The sequence below is a fragment of the Salvelinus fontinalis genome, chromosome 28 (assembly GCF_029448725.1).
Source record: "Salvelinus fontinalis isolate EN_2023a chromosome 28, ASM2944872v1, whole genome shotgun sequence".
NCBI lineage: Eukaryota > Metazoa > Chordata > Actinopteri > Salmoniformes > Salmonidae > Salvelinus > Salvelinus fontinalis.
Genome location: NC_074692.1, coordinates 10,204,426 through 10,223,144, shown reverse-complemented (window position 1 = coordinate 10,223,144; position 18,719 = coordinate 10,204,426). Strand labels below are relative to the sequence as shown.

Genomic DNA, 18,719 nt, shown 5'->3' with positions numbered 1-18,719 from the left:
CTCGGTGAGGCTGTGGCCCCCAGTGGTGATGGTCCCTGTGGGGGCCCAGGTGGTGTTCCACTGCCAGGTTTGGGGACATCCCCTTCCCTCCATCGTCTGGTCCAAACAGGGACGCTCTATGCAGACTGGTGGAAAGATCACTGTGGGGTACGTTCAGTGTAACAGAACTGGTTCTGTGAGGTTTTAGCTCAGTGGGCCAACACAGTCTTGTGTTACTGTACACTAGAAAACATTTTTGATGTCATCATCCAATCTTTTGTCAGGAACCTTTAGCTTGACAAGGACAGGAGACCACTTTCCTTCCTGTGATAATGACCGAGCAACTTCTCTGTTCTCAGGGTGAGAAACGCTACCCTCTACATCCTGTCTGTCAGGAACTATGACGAGGGCACTTACACCTGTGCAGCCTCTAACACTGTGGGGCATGACCGGAGCACAGCTACTTTACATGTCGCTGGTAACTTCCCTCACCTAGTACAGTACACACATTCTGTTTGATGTTAAACTATAGTACTGCGTGGCTCATGCATTTCTGGATGCCAAATAGAGCAGACTAATGTAGAGACACAGGAGAGGAGTTCTTCTTTGGTTGATAGTTAATCCATGAGGTGCTCTTTGATCATGGAATTAAAACTTCCAGAAGTAATCAAGGCACTGTAATGTAGTGGAACAATGTAAAAGCCTTTATTGTTTTAATTTAAAAAAACACTGACGTGTTTCGGCTACAACAGCCTTCATCAGGGTGGCAAAGAATAGTGGTGGACAAACGTGTGTATCCCAACTCTAACAGGAAGTGACTAAATTCATGACCATATGTACACTGAATAAAAATGTAAACACAACATGTAAAGTGTTGGTCCCATGTTTCATGAACTGAAATCAAAGATCCCAGAAATGTTCCATTCGCACAAAAACCTTATTTCTCTCAAATTTTGTGCACACATTTGTTTACATCTCTGTTGGTGACCATTTCTCTTTTGCCAAGATAATCCATCCACCTGACAGGTGTGGCATATCAATAATCTGATTAAACAGCATGATCATTACACAGGTGCACCTTATGCTGGGGACAATAAAAGGCCACTCTTAAATGTGCAGTTTTGTCACACAACACAATGCCACAGATGTCTCAAGTTTTGAGGGAGTGTGCAATTGGCATGTTGGAATGTCCAAATGGAATGTCCACCAGAGCTGTTCCCAGAGAATTTAATGTTAACTTCTCTACCATAAGCCACCTCCAATGTCGTTTTAGAGAATTTCGCAGTAGGTCCCACCGGCCTCACAACCGCAGACCACGTGTATGGGCGAGTGGTTTGCTGATGTCAACGTTGTGAACAGAGTGCCCCATGGTGGCAGTGGGGTTATGGGCAGGCATAAGCTACGGGCAACGTTCACAATTGCATTTTATCGATGACAATTTGAATGCACAAAAATACCGTAATGACCCATTGTGAGGCCCATTTCATTTAAGGTACTATATCTGTGACCAACAGATGCATATCTGCATTCCCAGTCATGTGAAATCCATAGATTAGGGCCTAATGAATTTATTTAAATTGACTGATTTCCTCATATGAACTGTAACTCAGTAAAATCAATGAAATTGTTGCATGTTGCGTTTATATTTTTGTTCAGTATAATTGATTAAGTTAAAAAAAACTTGATCATGCTGAATATATTGGCCTATATCCCAGGTATGGACAACTAAGTTAACTTGATCAACATTACCTGGAAATGAAGCTCGGGCATATGATTAAGGTGTTTATTACCTGAATTAATGTACTGAGACGATGATAAGGATTGCCTGATGTGGTGCTCTCTCCCCCTTCCCCCCCTCTCTGGCTCAGTGAGCCCCATCATAGTGTCCTTCGTTGGAGCAGTGAGCAGCTCAGAAGGGTCCTCCGTGGTCCTGCCATGCAGAGCAGTGGGGGAACTTCCCATCAGGTACACCTGGACCAGAGGACACTCTCAGACCTCCATCACCACAACCCCGGAGAGGCATGTAGATGGTGAGCCAGTCACATTTAAAAAGTACACCTGCTAAGAAAGAAAAACAAGCACATTCCCCTATAGAGGCAAAGCCCTTTCTATCTCTATAGAGGCAAAGCCCTTTCTACTTCTATAGAGGATAAGCCATTTCTACTCAAGTAGAAGAGGTCAGATTGGTGAAAGCAACATGTTGAAGCTCTCCTTAGCTTTTTAGTGGTCTGAATAGCTTCTGCAATATTGGTTAGGGGAATGTGCTATAGGCTAGGGGTTATTTTTGTACCTGGCTATAAAGGCTGTTGTTGCAATGTTCATTAATTGTTTGGTGAATGTGTGACTTTGTGCTTTCATGTGTGTGCAGATGAGGGGGCTCTGCATATCTCCAGTGTTCAGTTGTCTGATGCAGGGGACTACCACTGTGCCGCTGAGAACAGAGCGGGACAACAGCAAAGAAGAGCCACCCTCACCATCTCTGGTATTATCCATGTCTTTATGATATCTACAGTAGAATACACACACACAAACACACACACTGTCAACCTATCTATGCTCATCATTATCTCCTCTATCTAAAGCTGAAGATGACCCGGCTGATAGAGACAAGCAGCATAGACAGATTGTGTCTGCAGTGAGTAATAATGAGGTTGATGTGAAAGTCTCTAACGCTTGTTTGCTGAATTGTTTACCGTTGTTGAACATCATGAGTCACATCTTTGTTGCTATCTCCAGTTGTGTGTTTATTTCTAACGGCTTTCGGTGGTTCAGTTGGTATGCGTTTCTGACAATGTCACATATCATGAATCTGACAAACATCTTTCCACAAATTGCAGTTTCCAAACACTGAAGCAGAGCAAAGAATTCCCCTGCCCAGTAACGTCCTGAGTTTAGCTCAGCGTTCTGAGATGACCCAATTACAGGCAGGAAGCACAGGTGTGTACAGCCCAAAACTTAAATCATAGTATGCTATGCATGCGAATCCTTGTACTAACTACCTTTTTCAGTATTTACAAGGCTGAGGCCATATTGTAATGTGTTATGTTATGTAATATGCATGTGTTGGGGTTTGTTTCCTTGTTCCTTGTGTCGTGTCTTTGGCTATGCCGGATTAAGTGATATGACATGCTATTCTATAAAATCCTTTCTCTGTAATTAATATTACCTGATTGAGCTAATCATGTAAATGTAATTAACTAGAAAGTCGGGGCACCACAAAAAAAGTGTTTATAGAGCTGTTAAAAAAGTCTGAATAAACTCTTAAAGATCTAGTAATATTTTACATCAATAGCAGTCAATATTAATCGTCACCTTATTTCAGTCTCATCTGAAAGTTGTAAATTCTTGGTTATCTTCACGAACTCTGGCTAACAAGTTGAATCAGCAATACAAAATTGGGTTGAATTATTTATTTACTAAATACCTAACTAATCACACAGAATTACATATACACAGAATGCAAATTATGCCATACAGAAAACGTCCATGGTGGACGGAGCCGACATGACGGCTGGTTACACAAAGGAAAGGGGGTTGGGTTTGAGTGAAAGAGCGGGAAGACTGAAGAACAAAGGGAGAAGCCATGCTATCGTAAATACAGTATTTTATGCATTCTAAATTACCGCCCATTTGGAAAAGGAAAATACAATAAATATTTACTCTGAGCTGCGCTTCGATAGGTTGGTCGTAGGTGTTGGCCCACAGAGATCTTCATGTCCTCCGAAGAATGTCTCTGTTGGTAAATTAGATACGTTGTAGTATCGTTGTTGTGTGTTAGACTGGATACGACGTTCGTCCTTTCCTAGCCCACATTTACAGCTGCTGCTGCTAACTCAATGGCTAGGATGTCTCACTTCTTTAGTGAATAAGAGTTCAAAGTTCATACCATTCACAACCAAAGCTCACGCCGAGGTTGGCTTAGTTCTGTAGTTGACATGTTAGTCCTTTTTAATGTATGGACCGTCGTCCTCTCGTCCTCGGAACAGAAGGTTACATTTTCGTCAAGGGCTTATATAGTTGAGGGAGAGAAGGGTGTGTTTTATAGTTTATAACCAATGTCTCTTCACAGGGGTGGCTCACTGATTGAGCAGAGCTCTAACCTTATGAAAACCCAATTCTCTCATTTGGAAGCAAAAATTACATTTCATCTTTTCACATAGTTTCATATTCAAACATTTAAATTGCACAACAATTCCATGTGAATCTGATAACTAGAATGTGTAGACTTTCCCAGATACAGTTTATGTCATCCTGTCATCAGTCATAATGTCTCAGATGACAACCGAACTGACATCATATTCATTATTCATTAAGTACCAACGCATATTTTCCACTGGTTGGATTACCGAAATATGGTTCCTTTCCCCCCACAGTTTGATGTTCCCAGACTCTCTACGTTTAACAAAGGCTATTCAAGAGTACTTCAGTAGAGTCAAGAGAGAGAGGGGAGAAAGGTATTTATGGGGGGGGTCATAAACCTTACCCACAGGCCAACGTCATGACACTTGTCAATCATTGACTCATTGGTGAAATTAGCATTATGACAATATCTTTAATTAAATCATTCAAAAACCTTTATTAATGCAATTGCAGACAGAAGTTGACAACAGGAACATAACGCATGTTTCCGAGTAAGTTCTGCAACATTTAAAAGGTCCCAAGTTATTTTATTAAACCCGAAGTCCAGCCCTAGTGATGTCACTGCCTACGTCATTATCTTCTACTCCTGAGACCAAAACCATGCCTACTCAACACTAAAACTCTTGTTTATATAGCTATCTAAAAGCTTAGAAGTAAATGTCCAAGTTGATTTATGGTGGAATGTCTGACTAATCTCTTATCTCTTACACTCCCCTGCAGAGTTCTAACTTCACAGTCACACATTTCTCAGACAGTTTCTTCATAAGAGGCAGTGAGCCTAGAAAAGTACTGTGGAACAATATTAAACCTCATAATGTATATATATTGTTAATCTGTAGTCTAGGACCCTATAAATGTAAGTCGGGAGGGGTCGTATAACCCTTCTATTAATACAAAATAAGCATTATCAATTATTATAATACATGCTTTAGATTTAGAACACTCTTTGAAAGCAAACTTTATACAGTCAACTTACAGTTTTTTTCCCAATCACTCCCACATAAAAAATGCCACAGTTTACTATAGAATACAACAATACTTACTATAGAATTCTGTAGTAAACTGCAGTATACTATACTACACACTGTAGTAGCCCTCAATCATGTGTAGTACTTAGTGTAGAATTTTGGAGTTTACTGTAGAATACTACCCACAGGTTATGGAAGATGTGCTTCTTTAGTATTTCTCCAGTAGGTTTCCTCAAGGAAAACCTCAAAGACAATAAAACAGTAACACTTCATTAAATATTACAGTAATGTCCCCTAAAACACTACAGTAAATACTACAGTATACTACTGTCTGCAAAAATACTCCAGCAAATACTACAGTATACCATATTACAGTCTGCAAAATTACTATAGTAAATACTACAGTATACTACAGTCCGCAAAAACACTACAGTAAGTACTACAGTATCTACAGTCTGCAAAAACACTACAGTAATTACTATAGTATATGCTACTCTTTTTTACTATAGCATTTATACTATAATAAACTGTAAATACTACAGTAAGTCTGTAAAAACACTACAATGAATACTATAGTATTCCTACCATAGTATACAGTATAATATTTTTCATGTGGGCTTTGGTGCAATTTTCACAAGTATGTGGTACATTGTCACAACTCTAAGCACACAAACCAAAATAGATCATCAAAATGGCTTGCATTTCAAAACTCTAAGCACATTTTAAATTGACTGAGTACAAGAAACAAATTCACAAAGTCACTTGTTCATTGCACCAAACCACTCTTTCAATTTGTATACATATTCAATCCAGATATCTGCTTTTCAAAATGCTACACCTTTTGATGTGATTTTTTGGTAATTTGTAAACAATACAATTAACTACTTAATCAAACTGCTCGAAACGGATAACTACTGAACCAAAATAATGTAGTGCCTAGTTAACGTATAGTGCTGTGAAAAAGAATTTGCCCCCTTTCTGATTTTCAAAATTTGTGCAGATTTTTTTACACTAAAGGCTATCAGATCTTCAACCAAAACCTAATTTTAGATAAAGGGAACCTGAGTGAACAAAATATGATACTTATTTCATTTATTTAATAAACAAAGTTATGCAACACCCAATGCCCCTGTGTGAAAAAATAATTGCCACCTTACACTCGATAACTGGTTGATTGCAACAAAACAATTCCTGTAGTTGTTGATCAGTCTCTCACATCGTTGTGGAAGAATTTTGGCCCACTCTTCCATGCAGAACTTAGCGGTATTTGTGGGTTTGTGAGAATAAACTGCTTGTTTCAGGTCCTACCACAATGGGGTTTAGGTCTGGACTTTGACTATGCCATTCCAAAACGTGAAATGTGTTGCTTTTCAGCCATTCTGATGTAGACTTGTTTGTGTGTTTGCCATCATTGTCATGCTGTGTGACCCAGCTGCAGCTCACGGACGGATGGCCTGACATTCTCCTGTAGAATTCTCTGATACAGAGCAGATTTCATTTAGCCGTACATTTATATTTTTTTACCTAATAAATGTATCAATTTGATAAAGATAAAACCAAATCATATATGGATGTGGCTGTAAATACTACCTCATAATTCTCCATCAGCCAGGCTCTAAAGTGGAAATTGTCACTATGTGCTACAATTTGGAATTATATTGTGGTGTACAATGCACTGCTGAAATACCTGGGTTGTACAGTTGAAGTCGGAAGTTTACATACACCTTAGCCAAATACCTTTAAACTCAGTTTTTCCCAATTCCTGACATTTAATCCTAGTAAAAAGTCCCTGTCTAAGGTCAGTTAGGATCACCACTTTTATTTTAAGAATGTGAAATCACATTCATCACATTCCCAGTGGGTCAGAAGTTTACATACACTCAAATAGTATTTGGTAGCATTGCCTTTAAATTGTTTAATGTTTCAGGTAGCCTTCCACAAGCTTCCCACAATAAGTTGGGTGAATTTTGGCCCATTCCTCCTGACAGAGCTGGTGTAACAGTCAGGTTTGTAGGCCTCCTTGCTCACACAGGCTTTTTCAGTTCTGCCCACAACTTTTCTATGGGATTGAGGTCAGGGCTTTGTGATGACCACTCCAATACCTTGACTTTGTTGTCCTTAAGCCATTTTGCCACAACTTTGTCCATTTGGAAGACCCATTTGCGACCAAGTTTTAACTTCCTGACTGATGTCTTGAGATGTTGCTTCAATATATCCACATAATTTTCAATCCTCATGATGCCATCTATTTTGTAAAGCGCACCAGTCCATCCTGCAGCAAAGCACCCCCACAACATGATGCTGCCAGTCTCGTGCTTCGAGGTTGGGATGGTGTTCTTCGGCTTGCAAGCTTCCCCCTTTTTCCTCCAAACATAACGATAGTCATTATGGCCAAACAGTTCTATTTTTGGTTTCATCAGACCAACGGACATTTCTCCAAAAAGTACGATCTTTGTCCCCATGTGCAGTTGCAAACTGTAATCTGGCTTTTTTTATGGCAGTTTTGGAGGCGTGGGTTCTTTCTTGTTGAGTGGCCTTTCAGGTTATGTCGATATAGGACTCGTTTTACTGTGGATATAGACTATTTTGTACCTGTTTCCTCCAGCATCTTCACAAGGTACTTTGCTGTTGTTCTGGGATTAATTAGCACATTTCGCACCAAAGTGCGTTCATCTCTAGGAGACAGAACGCGTCTCATTCCTGAGCAGCATGACAGCTGCATGGTCCCATGGTGTTTATACTTGCATACTATTGTTTGTACAGATGAACGTGGTACCTTCAGGTGTTTGTAAATTGCTCCCAAGGATGAACCAGACTTGTGGAGGTCTACATTTTTTTCTGAGGTCTAGGCTGATTTCTTTTGATTTTCCCATGATGTCAAGCAAAGAGGCACTGAGTTTGAAGGTAGGCCTTGAAATACATCCACAGGTACACCTCCAATTGACTCAAATGATGTCAATTAGCATATCAGAAGCATCTAAAGCCATGATATCATCTTAGGGAATTCTCCAAGCTGTTTAAAGGCACAGTCAACTTAGTGTCTGTAAACTTCTGACCCCTCTGGAATTGTGATACAGTGAATTATAAGTGAAATAATCTGTCTGTAAACACCTGTTGGAAAAATTACTTGTGTCATGCACATTTTTACAGTAGCCAACTGCTTTACAATACCCCATACTGTGTTTGATCTTGTCTAGACATCTTGTCTCAAGAGGACCACAATGGAAATATGTCCCAGACTTTGTGTGTTATCCTCAATGATTTTATTCATGTGCATGTATGGCTTTTAAGTTTTATGTGTGCTTGTTTTTTTAAATGGTCGAATTAATAAACTAAACTAAACTTAACTGATCAACAAGATCTCACGGTTTGACTAATTTGACTTCAGATTCTGACGCTTGTCAACATTTCTCCAAATGTCAAATTTCGAAGTTGCTCCAAACGTTTTGAGGTGTTTTGGACACACTGGGTTTCTCCTTCTGCTGCAGCTGCACCCCACATTGTTACGGCATTCATTCCGAATGGTTCATTTAACAGTTAAGGTTTGGGACATTACAAGTGTTATCAGTTTAGAGTTTTGTACTTAGAGAATATACCACTGAAAAATATGCTTAAGTGATTGACTATTGTGCCTAGAAACCCACAGGAAGCAGTGGTACTCTTGTTTTTCGACTAGCATGCATTGTTTTGTTTGACACCATTCTTTTCATTATTTTCTTGTTTCAGTCCAAGCATCTCAAAAAGACTTGAGCAACGACATCACCCAAGTGTCTACCCCTGGCACGTTACGACTGCTCTCGTCTCTCAAGAAGAAAGCTTTAGGACTAGCAGGTCTCAGCGGAGGACAGACAGGATTGCTGGTACTACCCGACCTTCACTCCCAGCTCCCATTGGACCAGGCCTCGGCCAAACCAACCCAGCCCACAATCACACAGATCCAGCTTCCAGTACTACAACCCCCACATCCACCTCTATATCAACCCTTAGAACTACTAAGCCAGCCTTCAGTAACTCATAGAGTCCTCTCACTTACCCAGCTTCCAATAATACATACCCAGCCAACATTAGCACATAATCCACCCCAGTGACACAACGCCAGGTTTTAGTCCCACATAGCCAATCTCAATTAACACAGTCCGTATCCCAAAGCATCTACAACCAGCCATCAGTCATGCATATCCAGCATCAAGTCACTGACCAACCAATTAAGCCACTAAAGCTCATTGCCAGTATTACCCAGTCTCTGGTCCCACGCCAACAACCTTCTCCAGACTCTCCCACCCACCTTTCAAACCCCTCTACCCAGAGTCCTGATTGTCTTACCCAGCCCAGAGAACCTGTGACTCAGTCTCTACTCATGCAAACCCTGCATCCTTCTGACTCAATCACTCAAACCCACCGTCCTGTAACGCAAAGTTATCCTTCATATCCACATATACAGCATCCTAGCCCTGTCACCCTGTTTTCAGTCACACAAATCCAGCCTGAACCTACACAAACTCAGCCTGAACCTACACAAACCCAGCCTGAACCTACACAATCTCAGTCTGAACCTACACAAACCCAGTCTGAACCTACACAAACTCAGCCTGAACCTACACAAACTCAGCCTGAACCTACACAAACTCAGCCTGAACCTACACAAACCCAGCCTGAACCTACACAAACTCAGCCTGAACCTACACAAACTCAGCCTGAACCTACACAAACCCAGCCTGAACCTACACAAACTCAGCCTGAACCTACACAAACCCAGTCTGAACCTACACAAACTCAGCCTGAACCTACACAAACTCAGCCTGAACCCACACAAACTCAGCCTGAACCTACACAAACCCATCCTGAACCTACACAAACTCAGCCTGAACCTACACAAACTCAGCCTGAACTTACACAAACTCAGCCTGAACCTACACAAACTCAGCCTGAACCCACACAAACTCAGCTTGAACCCACACAAACTCAGCCTGAAACTACACAAACTCAGCCTGAACCTACACAAACCCAGCCTAAACCTACACAAACCCACCCTGAACCTACACAAACCCAGTCTGAACCTACACAAACCCAACCTCAACCTACACAAGCCCAGCCTGAACCCACACAAACCCAGCCTAAACCTCAACAAACTCAGCCTGAACCTAAACAAACTCCGCCTGAACATACACAAACCCAGCCTGAACCAACACAAACTCAGCCTGAACCTACACAAGCCCAACATGAACCTACACAAACCCAGCCTGAACTTACACAAACCCAGCCTAAACCTCAACAAACCCAGCCTACACATCTCCTGACCCAGCCTTCAGTCTCAATCACACATTCTCCTGACCTGAGCACCATACCACCCACCCCTGACCCCAAGGGCCTTAGTGCCCCATGGACCTCCACACCAGACCACCTGCAGCAGAACATGAGTCAGCCCGCTAAGCCAGTTCATCCAGCCAAACCAACCAGGCACAATGACACAGAGCCCACAGAGTGGCTGAAGAGGAACACTTCTCAGTCCCCCATCAAGACCAGTGAGGACCCCAGGTAGGGCAGCATGCGGTACAGTGGCAAGAGGTGGGAGACGGAGTTTACTATTATTTTGAAATCATCCCAGTCGTCTGCTTACAGCATAGATAGTTTTTACTGTATCTGCCAGTGGTGGAAAAAGTACCCCATTGCCATACTTGAGTACAAGTAAAGATACCTTTAATAGAAAAGGGAGAATCACCCAGTAAAATAATACTTGAATAAAAGTCTAAAAGTATTTGGTTTTAAATATACTTAAGTATCAAAAGTAATGTAGTTGCTAAACTATACTTAAGTATCAAAAGTAAAAGTATAAATATTTTCAAATTCCTTATATAAAGGACATAATTCACAAGCAAAGCATGTGTTTAAGTGAGTCCGCCAAATCAGAGGCAGTAGGGATGAACAGGACTGTTCTCTTGATAAGTGTGTGAATTAGACAATTTTTCTGTCCTGCTAACCATTAAAAATGTAACGAATACTTTTGGGTGTCAGGAAAAATGTATGGAGTAAAAAGTACAGAATTTTCTTTAGGAATGTAGTGAAGTAAAAGAAAAAGTAGTCAAAAATATAAATTGTAAATTACAGATACCCCCAAAAAACTACTTAAGTAGTACTATCCAGTATTTTTACTTAAGAACTTTATACCACTGGTGTCTGCTTACAGTGTGCATGCATTCTTTGCAAAGCAAAATATACAGTAATACTCAATGTTTTGAGTGATTGTGTGCTATGTGGACAATGGTGAATAGGGGGAATGCAACAGTAAGGCTTAATCAATGGAAGAACTTTCAAGACGTAGCTTTCTGTGAATCTGAGGGGTTGTATCAGGATCTACGAGATCATTTACCACTTTATATATGGGGTTCACAGGCTTAAACTGCTGACAAGACTCCAGATAAAACTCTGCAACCACCACACCTGCTATCACACTTGGGGATCTATTCAATTTGCATCGCGGAAGTTCAGCTTTACAGCGTGACTGAAATTTACAGGCAATTTTCCTGCTTTAGCGGAGACTGCATTCACGGTAAATGCTGCATGTCTAGGCTCAATCGGAAATGACCTTTACATTTCTGTTGCCGAATCTGTAACTCTTCAGTAGTACAGACTGAATAGAACCTTTGGTCTTGCTTAAATATTTGCATAGTTGCGACAAAGATGTGGGTGTATTATTCTGTTGGCTGTAATGACTAACGTTTTTACACAGGAGGCCATTAGTTTGTTTTACTCCTAATTATTTTTATTGGATAATGTTGCAAGAGCAATGTACATCACAACTGAACCTCCTAATATCCAAAGTCTGTCTTTTACCTATTATATTTGGAGCTACTTCGACTAAATGCTGCATTTGGACATAATTATGATCACCATTAAGACAACAATGGAACAGTCGTTCTCTTGCTCTCTGTCTCACTCCCTCTCTTCCCCAGAGTAAAGCCTCCTCCTCCGTGGCTCCCAGTGCTGGAGAAACATGACATCCCCATCGTGGTGGGAGTGGGCGTGTCTCTGGCCTTCATCTTCATCACCATGGCCTTCTACTCCCTGGTCCAGAAGAACGAGCCTGTCCCCGTGATTAGAGGTCAGTGGACTGACCAGCTCAATCTCTGCTGGATCTCAACCCTAATGCCTATCTTTTAGCATACTGTTTTCATGGTTCAAATTACTCATGGGCAGGACACTTGTAAAAAAACAGGGCACCGCCTATTAAATGTGAGCACACCTACAATCATAAAAAATCTTAACAACCAGAAATTGCAAGATTCTGACAGTGATTTGAACCCTGGGCATGGAGTTACAAAAAGGGAAGAAGTATACTGAACAAAACTTTAAACGCAACATGCAAAGTGTTGTTCCAATGTTTCATGAGCTGAAATAAAAGATCTCCGAAATTTTCCATACTCACAAAAAGCTTATTTCTCTCAAATTTTGTGCGCAAATTTGTTTACATCCATGTTAGTGAGCATTTATCCTTTTCCAAGATAATGCATCCACCTGACAGGTGTGGCATATCAAGAAGCTGATTAAACAGCATGATCCTTACACAGGTTCAATTGGCATGCTGACTGCAGGAATGTCTACTAGAGCTGTTGCCAGCGAATTAATGTTAATTTCTCTACCATAAGCCACCTCCAACGTCGTTTTAGAGAATTTGGCAGTGCGCCCAATCGGCCTCACAACCGGAGATCACGTGTAACCACGCCAGCCCAGGACCTCCACATCCAACTTCTTCACCTGCGGGATTGTCTGAGACCAGCCACCTGGACAGCTGATGAAACTGAGGAGTATTTATGTCTGTAATAAAGGCCTTTTAAGGTGAAAAACTAATTCTGATTGTCTGGGCCTGGCTCCCCTATGGGTGAGCCTGGCTCCCAAGTGGGTGGGTCAATGCCCTCATGGTTAGTCAAGGTAATTGAGGTAATATGTAGGTAGAGTTAATACTTGTAGGTAGAGTTATTAAAGTGACTATGCATAGATAATAACAGAGAGTAGCAGCAGTGTAAAAGAGGGGGGCAATGCAAATAGTCTGGGTAGCCATTTGATGAGATGTTCAGTTGTCTTATGGCTTGCGGGTAGAAGCTGGTTAGAAGCCTCTTGGACCTAGACTTGATGCTCCGGTACAGCTTGCCATGCTGTAGCAGAGAACAATCTATGACTAGGGTGGCTGGAGTCTTTGACAATTTTTTGGGCCTTCCTCTGACACCGCCTTGTATATAATTCCTGGATGGCAGTAAGCTTGGCCCCAGTGATGTACCCTCTGTAGTGCCTTGTGGTCGGAGGACAAGCAGTTGCAATACCAGGCAGTGATGAAACCAGTCAGGATGCTCTCGATAGTGCAGCTGTAGAACCTTTAGAGGATCTAAGGACACATGCCAAATCTTTTCAGTCTCCTGAGGGGGAATAGGTTTTATCATGCCCTCTTCATGACTGTCTTGGTGTGCTTGGACCAGGTTAGTTTGTTGGTGATGTGGACACCAAGGAACTTGAAGCTCTCAACCTGCTCTACTACAGCCCTGTCGATGAGAATGGGGCGTGCTCGGTTCTCCTTTTCCTGTAGTCCACAATCATCTCCTTTGTCTTGATCACGTTGAGGGAGAGGTTGCTGTCCTAGCACCACACGTTCAGGTCTCTGACCTCCTCCCTATAGGCTGTCTCGTCGTTGTTGGTCATCAGGCCTACCACTGTGTCATCTGCAAACTTAATGATGGTGTTGGAGTCGTGCCTGGCTGTGCAGTCATGAGTGAACAGGGAGTACAGGAGGGGACTGAGCACGCACCCCTGAGAGGCCCCAGTGTTGAGGATCAGCGTGGCAGATGTGTTGTTACCTACCCTTACCACCTGGGGGTGGCCTGTCAGGAAGTCCAGGATCCAGTTGCAGAGGAGGGTGTTTAGTCCCAGGGTCCTTAGCCTAGTGATGAGCTTTGAGGGTACTATGGTGTGGAATGCTGAGCTGTTGTCAATGAATAGCATTCTCACACAGGTGTTCCTTTTGTCCAGGTGGGAAAGGGCCGTGTGGAGTGCAATAGAGATTGCATCATCTGTGGTTCTGTTGGGGTGGTATCCAAATTGAGTGGGTCTGGTGTTTCTGGGATGATGGTATTGATGTGAGCCATGACGAGCCTTTCAAAGCACTTCATGGCTACAGACATGACTGCTACGGGTCGATAGACATTTAGGAGGTTACCTTAGTGTTCTTGGGCAGGGACTATGGTGGTCTGCTTGAAACATGTTGGTATTACAGACTCAGACAGGGAGAGGTTGAAAATGTCAGTGAAGACACTTGCCAGTTGGTCAGCGCATGATCGAAGCACACCTGGTAATCCGTCTGGCCCTGCGGCCTTGTGAATGTTGACCTGTTGAAAGGTCTTACTCACATCGGCTGCAGAGAGCGTGATCACACAGTCGTCCGGAACAGCTGATGCTCTCATGCATGTTTCAGTGTTACTTGCCTCGAAGCGAGCATGGAAGTAATTTAGCTTGTCTGGTAGGCTCGTGTCACTGGGCAACTCTCTGCTGTGCTTTCCTTTGTAGTCTGTAATAGTTTGCAAGCCCTGCCACATCTGACGGACGTGGGAGCCGGTGTAGTACGATTCGATCTTAGTCTTGTATTGACGCTTTGCCTGTTTGATGGTTTGGTTACATTTAACTGTAACTCAGTAAAGTTGTTGAAATTGTTGCATGTTGCGTTTATATCTTTGTTCAGGATATTAATCTTATTGAATCCCATTAGCCTTGTCTTCCACAGTTCCCAGGAACCTGGGAGTCCCCTTCAGACATGCTGAACGTCTGGCCACTGGGAGGACTTATGAGAACAGGTGATTGTTGTTGGCACTATTATTATGTTTGTTGTTCTTGTTGTTGTTGAAGATATCTCTATGAAAATAGGACTGTACTTCCCCTCATGTCTAATGTACAGTATATGTATCCTCGGTTCTGGAAGGGCGTTTGAGGATGATGATTTGGTGGCTGTGATTGAACAAAGCCCCAACACGTCAGATACACGTACCAGGCTTCCTGCCCCCAGCCCAGTCACTGTGATGATAGACCCTGCCATTGATGAGATTCAGGAGACACAGCCTTGCCCCCCGCCCACTCCAGAACACTCAGTCATAGCAGAGACCTACACTGAGCCCATCGAAGACACACAGGTCAGTATATGTGTGTGTGTGTGTGGTGTGTGCGTGTGTGTGCATGTGTGCTTGCGCGTGTGTGTGTATGTATGTAAAATCATGTCCAACATTTCCCACACATTGCCATGCCAAGATATTACAAATTCAGGAGTAGCAGCTGTCTGGATCCTCTCCACCTCAGGTTGACCCCTTCCAGGATGAAGAGAAAGACTGCAGCCTGTCTCACCCCAGCATCCAGCTGCAGTGTGTGGAGGACTGGGGGGGTGGAGGAGTATACGGACAATGCCAGGGCCAGGACTTTCTCCCTGAGCCCCCCTCTCTCACTCCTTCACCTTTCCACTCCCCGTCTCCCTCCCCTCCTCCTGTGCGTGAGGAAAGCCTGCGTTCCTCCCTGACACTCCAGACCACTGAGCCCTGTGCCACGCCCGTCCGCCACAGCGTCAGCATCTCCCACGGTAACGCCCCCCTCCTCCTCTCCCACTGCGTCTCCCTAGGCCTCACCACCGTCGCCGTTGATGTTCACTTCTACCCAGCAGCTCTTGCGTCAGCCACCGCTGCCATGGCGACCGTGACAGCCGCCACACAGGTTAATGCTACCGCCGCTGCTGCTCCAGGGCCCCAGCTCAGCTCTCGATTAGCACAAGGTCAGGAGCATGACCAATCGGCTCCCAGCATGTGCCAGAGTAAGTAACTAGAGGGAATGCCGGATGGAGAATTTGTTCCAACACAGATGTTGCAATTAGTCTCCACTTTGGACAGCTTGGCTGGATTGTTGGTTGTCTTCACGTGTCTCTCTGTGTTTATCAGCCTGTTTCCTCTGCCTTGATCTGATGCTGGTGTGGAGAATGTGTTTGTGTTGGAACCATCCACTGAAGACCATAGGACAACATCCTAAATGCACTACACATACTGCACCACAGTCAGCTATAAACATGTCAACTACAACTACATATTCTGTTGCTGTCCTTCATAAAGAAAAGTCATGAGATTTTCATTATTGATCATGTATATTATGGCTTCATTGTGTATTACAAATGTCAGTTACATAATGATGCTTGAGGCCTAAAATAATGCATTTATAGGAAGCAAAAACTAGAATATGTGTGACTGCTTTCATAATCTTCTTTTACATGCCAATGTTTCTCTGCCTTGACTGAATATATAGCTCATTATATTTATATATACACTTTATAAACTCATTTGGGTCAAATACATTTTATCAGTTGAATATTCTACAATGAAAAAGCCAAGGAGAAAACAGCTGTGTACAAAATATTGCAATCTTTGTTACTTTACACTTCCTAATCAGGTAATCCACAACCTCTCTCTGTTGCACCATAAACCTGACTGTTATTTCTGTGCTGAAACCAAAGGAAGACGACGACGACGACAGGGCTTAACTTACTGTAAGTCCCAATTGACCTGAAATGTAATTTATCTGGATCAGTTCACTTTATGATCAGTGAAATGTCTATAACTTTCATGAATTTCCCTTTCCTTTGCTACTGCCATGAATTCTTTACTCTTAAATGAATGTGTTAAACTGAAAATTATATATTTTTTCCTGTATTTCTCATCTTATTTGTTTCAATAACATGTCCAGTATCAATTGTTGCTAACAAAAGTTAATGTATTTATTTTTTGTTTATCTTACATATTTATATTTGAGTGTATTAAATCAGTGAACTTATTACCTTTGTATGGGTGATAAAATGCCAACAAAAAATATAAAAAGTTATTTGACACAGATCTAACATTCACATACTGTGATAATTATATATTTTTTAAGTACTGTATCAAATGGATTTTTATTTACTCAACAATGGCCAAAAATAAAAAGGGAAATAATACTGCTGTATTGGTTTTTGTTTGGTAGCTTCTGCAAAAATACAGTCAAATCAATTATCATAGCTATATCACTATGGACGTACTGTAATGTAGACCTAAATCAATGTCAAATAAACCTTATTACAGAGTGGATGGTTCCGGATGGATCCCACTTTCTCATACATAGGGCCGTTACTGAGCTAAGCAAGACCGCCTTTTCCTATTGTGCACCGGAGGCATGGAACCAGTGGAGGCTCCTCAGAGGAGGAAAGGGAGGACCATCCTCCTCAGTGAATTTCAAAAAAATCGAAATGGATAACTTTTTAAAAAATGTTGCAATTTCTTAGATAAAACTATACTAAATATATTCACATCACCAAATAATTGATTAAAACAATGTTTTGCAATGAAGGTTTACAGTAGCCTCAACAGCACTCGGTAGGGTAGCACCCTGGTGTTGCCAAAGGACAGTTTGTTTGGTTGACTTCAATACAAAACCTAGAAGGCGCATGGTTCTTACCCCCTTCCATAGTCTTACACAGTAATTATGAGAACTCCGGAGGACTAACTCCAACCTATCAGAGATCTTGCAGCATGAACTGACATGAATCTAGTACTGAAAGCATAAGCTACAGCTAGCTAGCACTGCAGTGCATAAAATGTGGTAAGTAGTTGACTCAAAGAGAGAGAGAAAGACAATAGTTGAACAGTTTGGAACAAATTAATTTCTTCAAAAAGGAAGGAGACGCGAGAAAGAGATTTCATTTTTTTCACATTCACTTAGCCAGCTCTAGCTATTGCTATCCAACACTGGAGCGCTTCCAAGCCAAGATAAGCTTTTGGTTTTATTAATTTATTGCCACCGGGGCCCGCTTGTGTAACTGCTAAACTGCTTGCTTATTGTACAATTTACTTCATGATTGTAGCGGGTTAACTGCGTTATTTCTGGTAGCTATGTTGACTATGGCATTAGCTAATACGGTGACAATGATGTAGGATGTGTGTAGCGTTTAGCGGTTATGATTCAACGTTTGTTTTGCCTGGTCACAGGCAGATGTGTTGTGCAATCAAGTCCACAAGCAAAGGGAAAAGGTGAGAGGAGGAGAGTGCGTAGATGCAAGAAGGAATTATACAACGAGCAAAATGATCATGCTGTTTGTTGGTGGCTGCCATGAAAGTGAACTATGTTTGCAAACAGACCGAAACTGGGATAAACATAACTCGTTTGCAACTGTTGCACTAATGATTACAACATAGATCAGCGAGATGCAGGCAAGAGTGTGCAAGGCAGTATTGAATGTGTCACTGTCTATCACCATGATTACTCAAATTTCTCTCACAACCGGTAACCCTACGTTGTAAACTTTAATTCATAGGCTAGGTTGTAGCAAACTCATGATGGGAGAAGGGAAATTCATGTAGTAGCCTAAACCTATCGATCTTACATTGAGCTGGGTGAATGGATATGAATGATAGTCTTTTTTATTTTTTTATTTTTTTATTTCACCTTTATTTAACCAGGTAGGCAAATTGAGAACACGTTCTCATTTACAATTGCGACCTGGCCAAGATAAAGCAAAGCAGTTCGATACATACAACAACACAAACTTTTGGAACTATATAATGTACTGAAAATAAAGTTTGCCCTTACTGCTAT

At 42.0% G+C, this 18,719-nt stretch overlaps 2 protein-coding genes across 3 annotated transcripts; both read left to right on the top strand.

Annotated features, from left to right (window-relative positions):
• The first annotated feature begins 21 nt into the window (after positions 1 to 21).
• LOC129826109 (peroxidasin homolog) lies at positions 22 to 9,175 on the top strand. Its single transcript, XM_055886437.1, has 7 exons — positions 22 to 147; positions 339 to 457; positions 1,848 to 2,009; positions 2,348 to 2,461; positions 2,562 to 2,614; positions 2,817 to 2,916; positions 8,814 to 9,175. Exons 1-7 carry the CDS (start codon positions 29 to 31, stop codon positions 9,173 to 9,175), a joined length of 1,029 nt encoding a protein of 342 aa, XP_055742412.1. The 5' UTR covers positions 22 to 28.
• Positions 9,176 to 9,258: 83 nt separating this feature from the next.
• LOC129826107 (proteoglycan 4-like) lies at positions 9,259 to 17,069 on the top strand. Of its 2 annotated transcripts, none has more exons than XM_055886433.1 (5): positions 9,259 to 10,622; positions 12,038 to 12,186; positions 14,836 to 14,920; positions 15,046 to 15,253; positions 15,417 to 17,069. In XM_055886433.1, the coding sequence occupies exons 1-5, from the start codon at positions 9,259 to 9,261 to the stop codon at positions 15,924 to 15,926; spliced, it is 2,316 nt and encodes a 771-aa protein (XP_055742408.1). In that variant the 3' UTR covers positions 15,927 to 17,069. The 2 variants fall into 2 exon arrangements, with proteins under 2 accessions (XP_055742408.1, XP_055742409.1); XM_055886434.1 differs by having other exon boundaries at positions 15,730 to 15,895.
• Positions 17,070 to 18,719: the final 1,650 nt, after the last annotated feature.

Bases quoted from the DNA above. Each gene is read 5' to 3' on its own strand.
- LOC129826109 (XM_055886437.1), top strand. From the start codon at position 29: ATGGTCCCTGTGGGGGCCCAGGTGGTGTTCCACTGCCAGGTTTGGGGA. The intron at 148-338 runs GTACGTTCAGTG...CTCTGTTCTCAG, and splicing joins GGTGGAAAGATCACTGTGGG to GGTGAGAAACGCTACCCTCT. The intron at 2,615-2,816 runs GTGAGTAATAAT...CACAAATTGCAG, and splicing joins ATAGACAGATTGTGTCTGCA to TTTCCAAACACTGAAGCAGA.
- LOC129826107 (XM_055886433.1), top strand. From the start codon at position 9,259: ATGCATATCCAGCATCAAGTCACTGACCAACCAATTAAGCCACTAAAG. The intron at 10,623-12,037 runs GTAGGGCAGCAT...TCTCTTCCCCAG, and splicing joins AAGACCAGTGAGGACCCCAG to AGTAAAGCCTCCTCCTCCGT. The intron at 12,187-14,835 runs GTCAGTGGACTG...GAATCCCATTAG, and splicing joins GCCTGTCCCCGTGATTAGAG to CCTTGTCTTCCACAGTTCCC.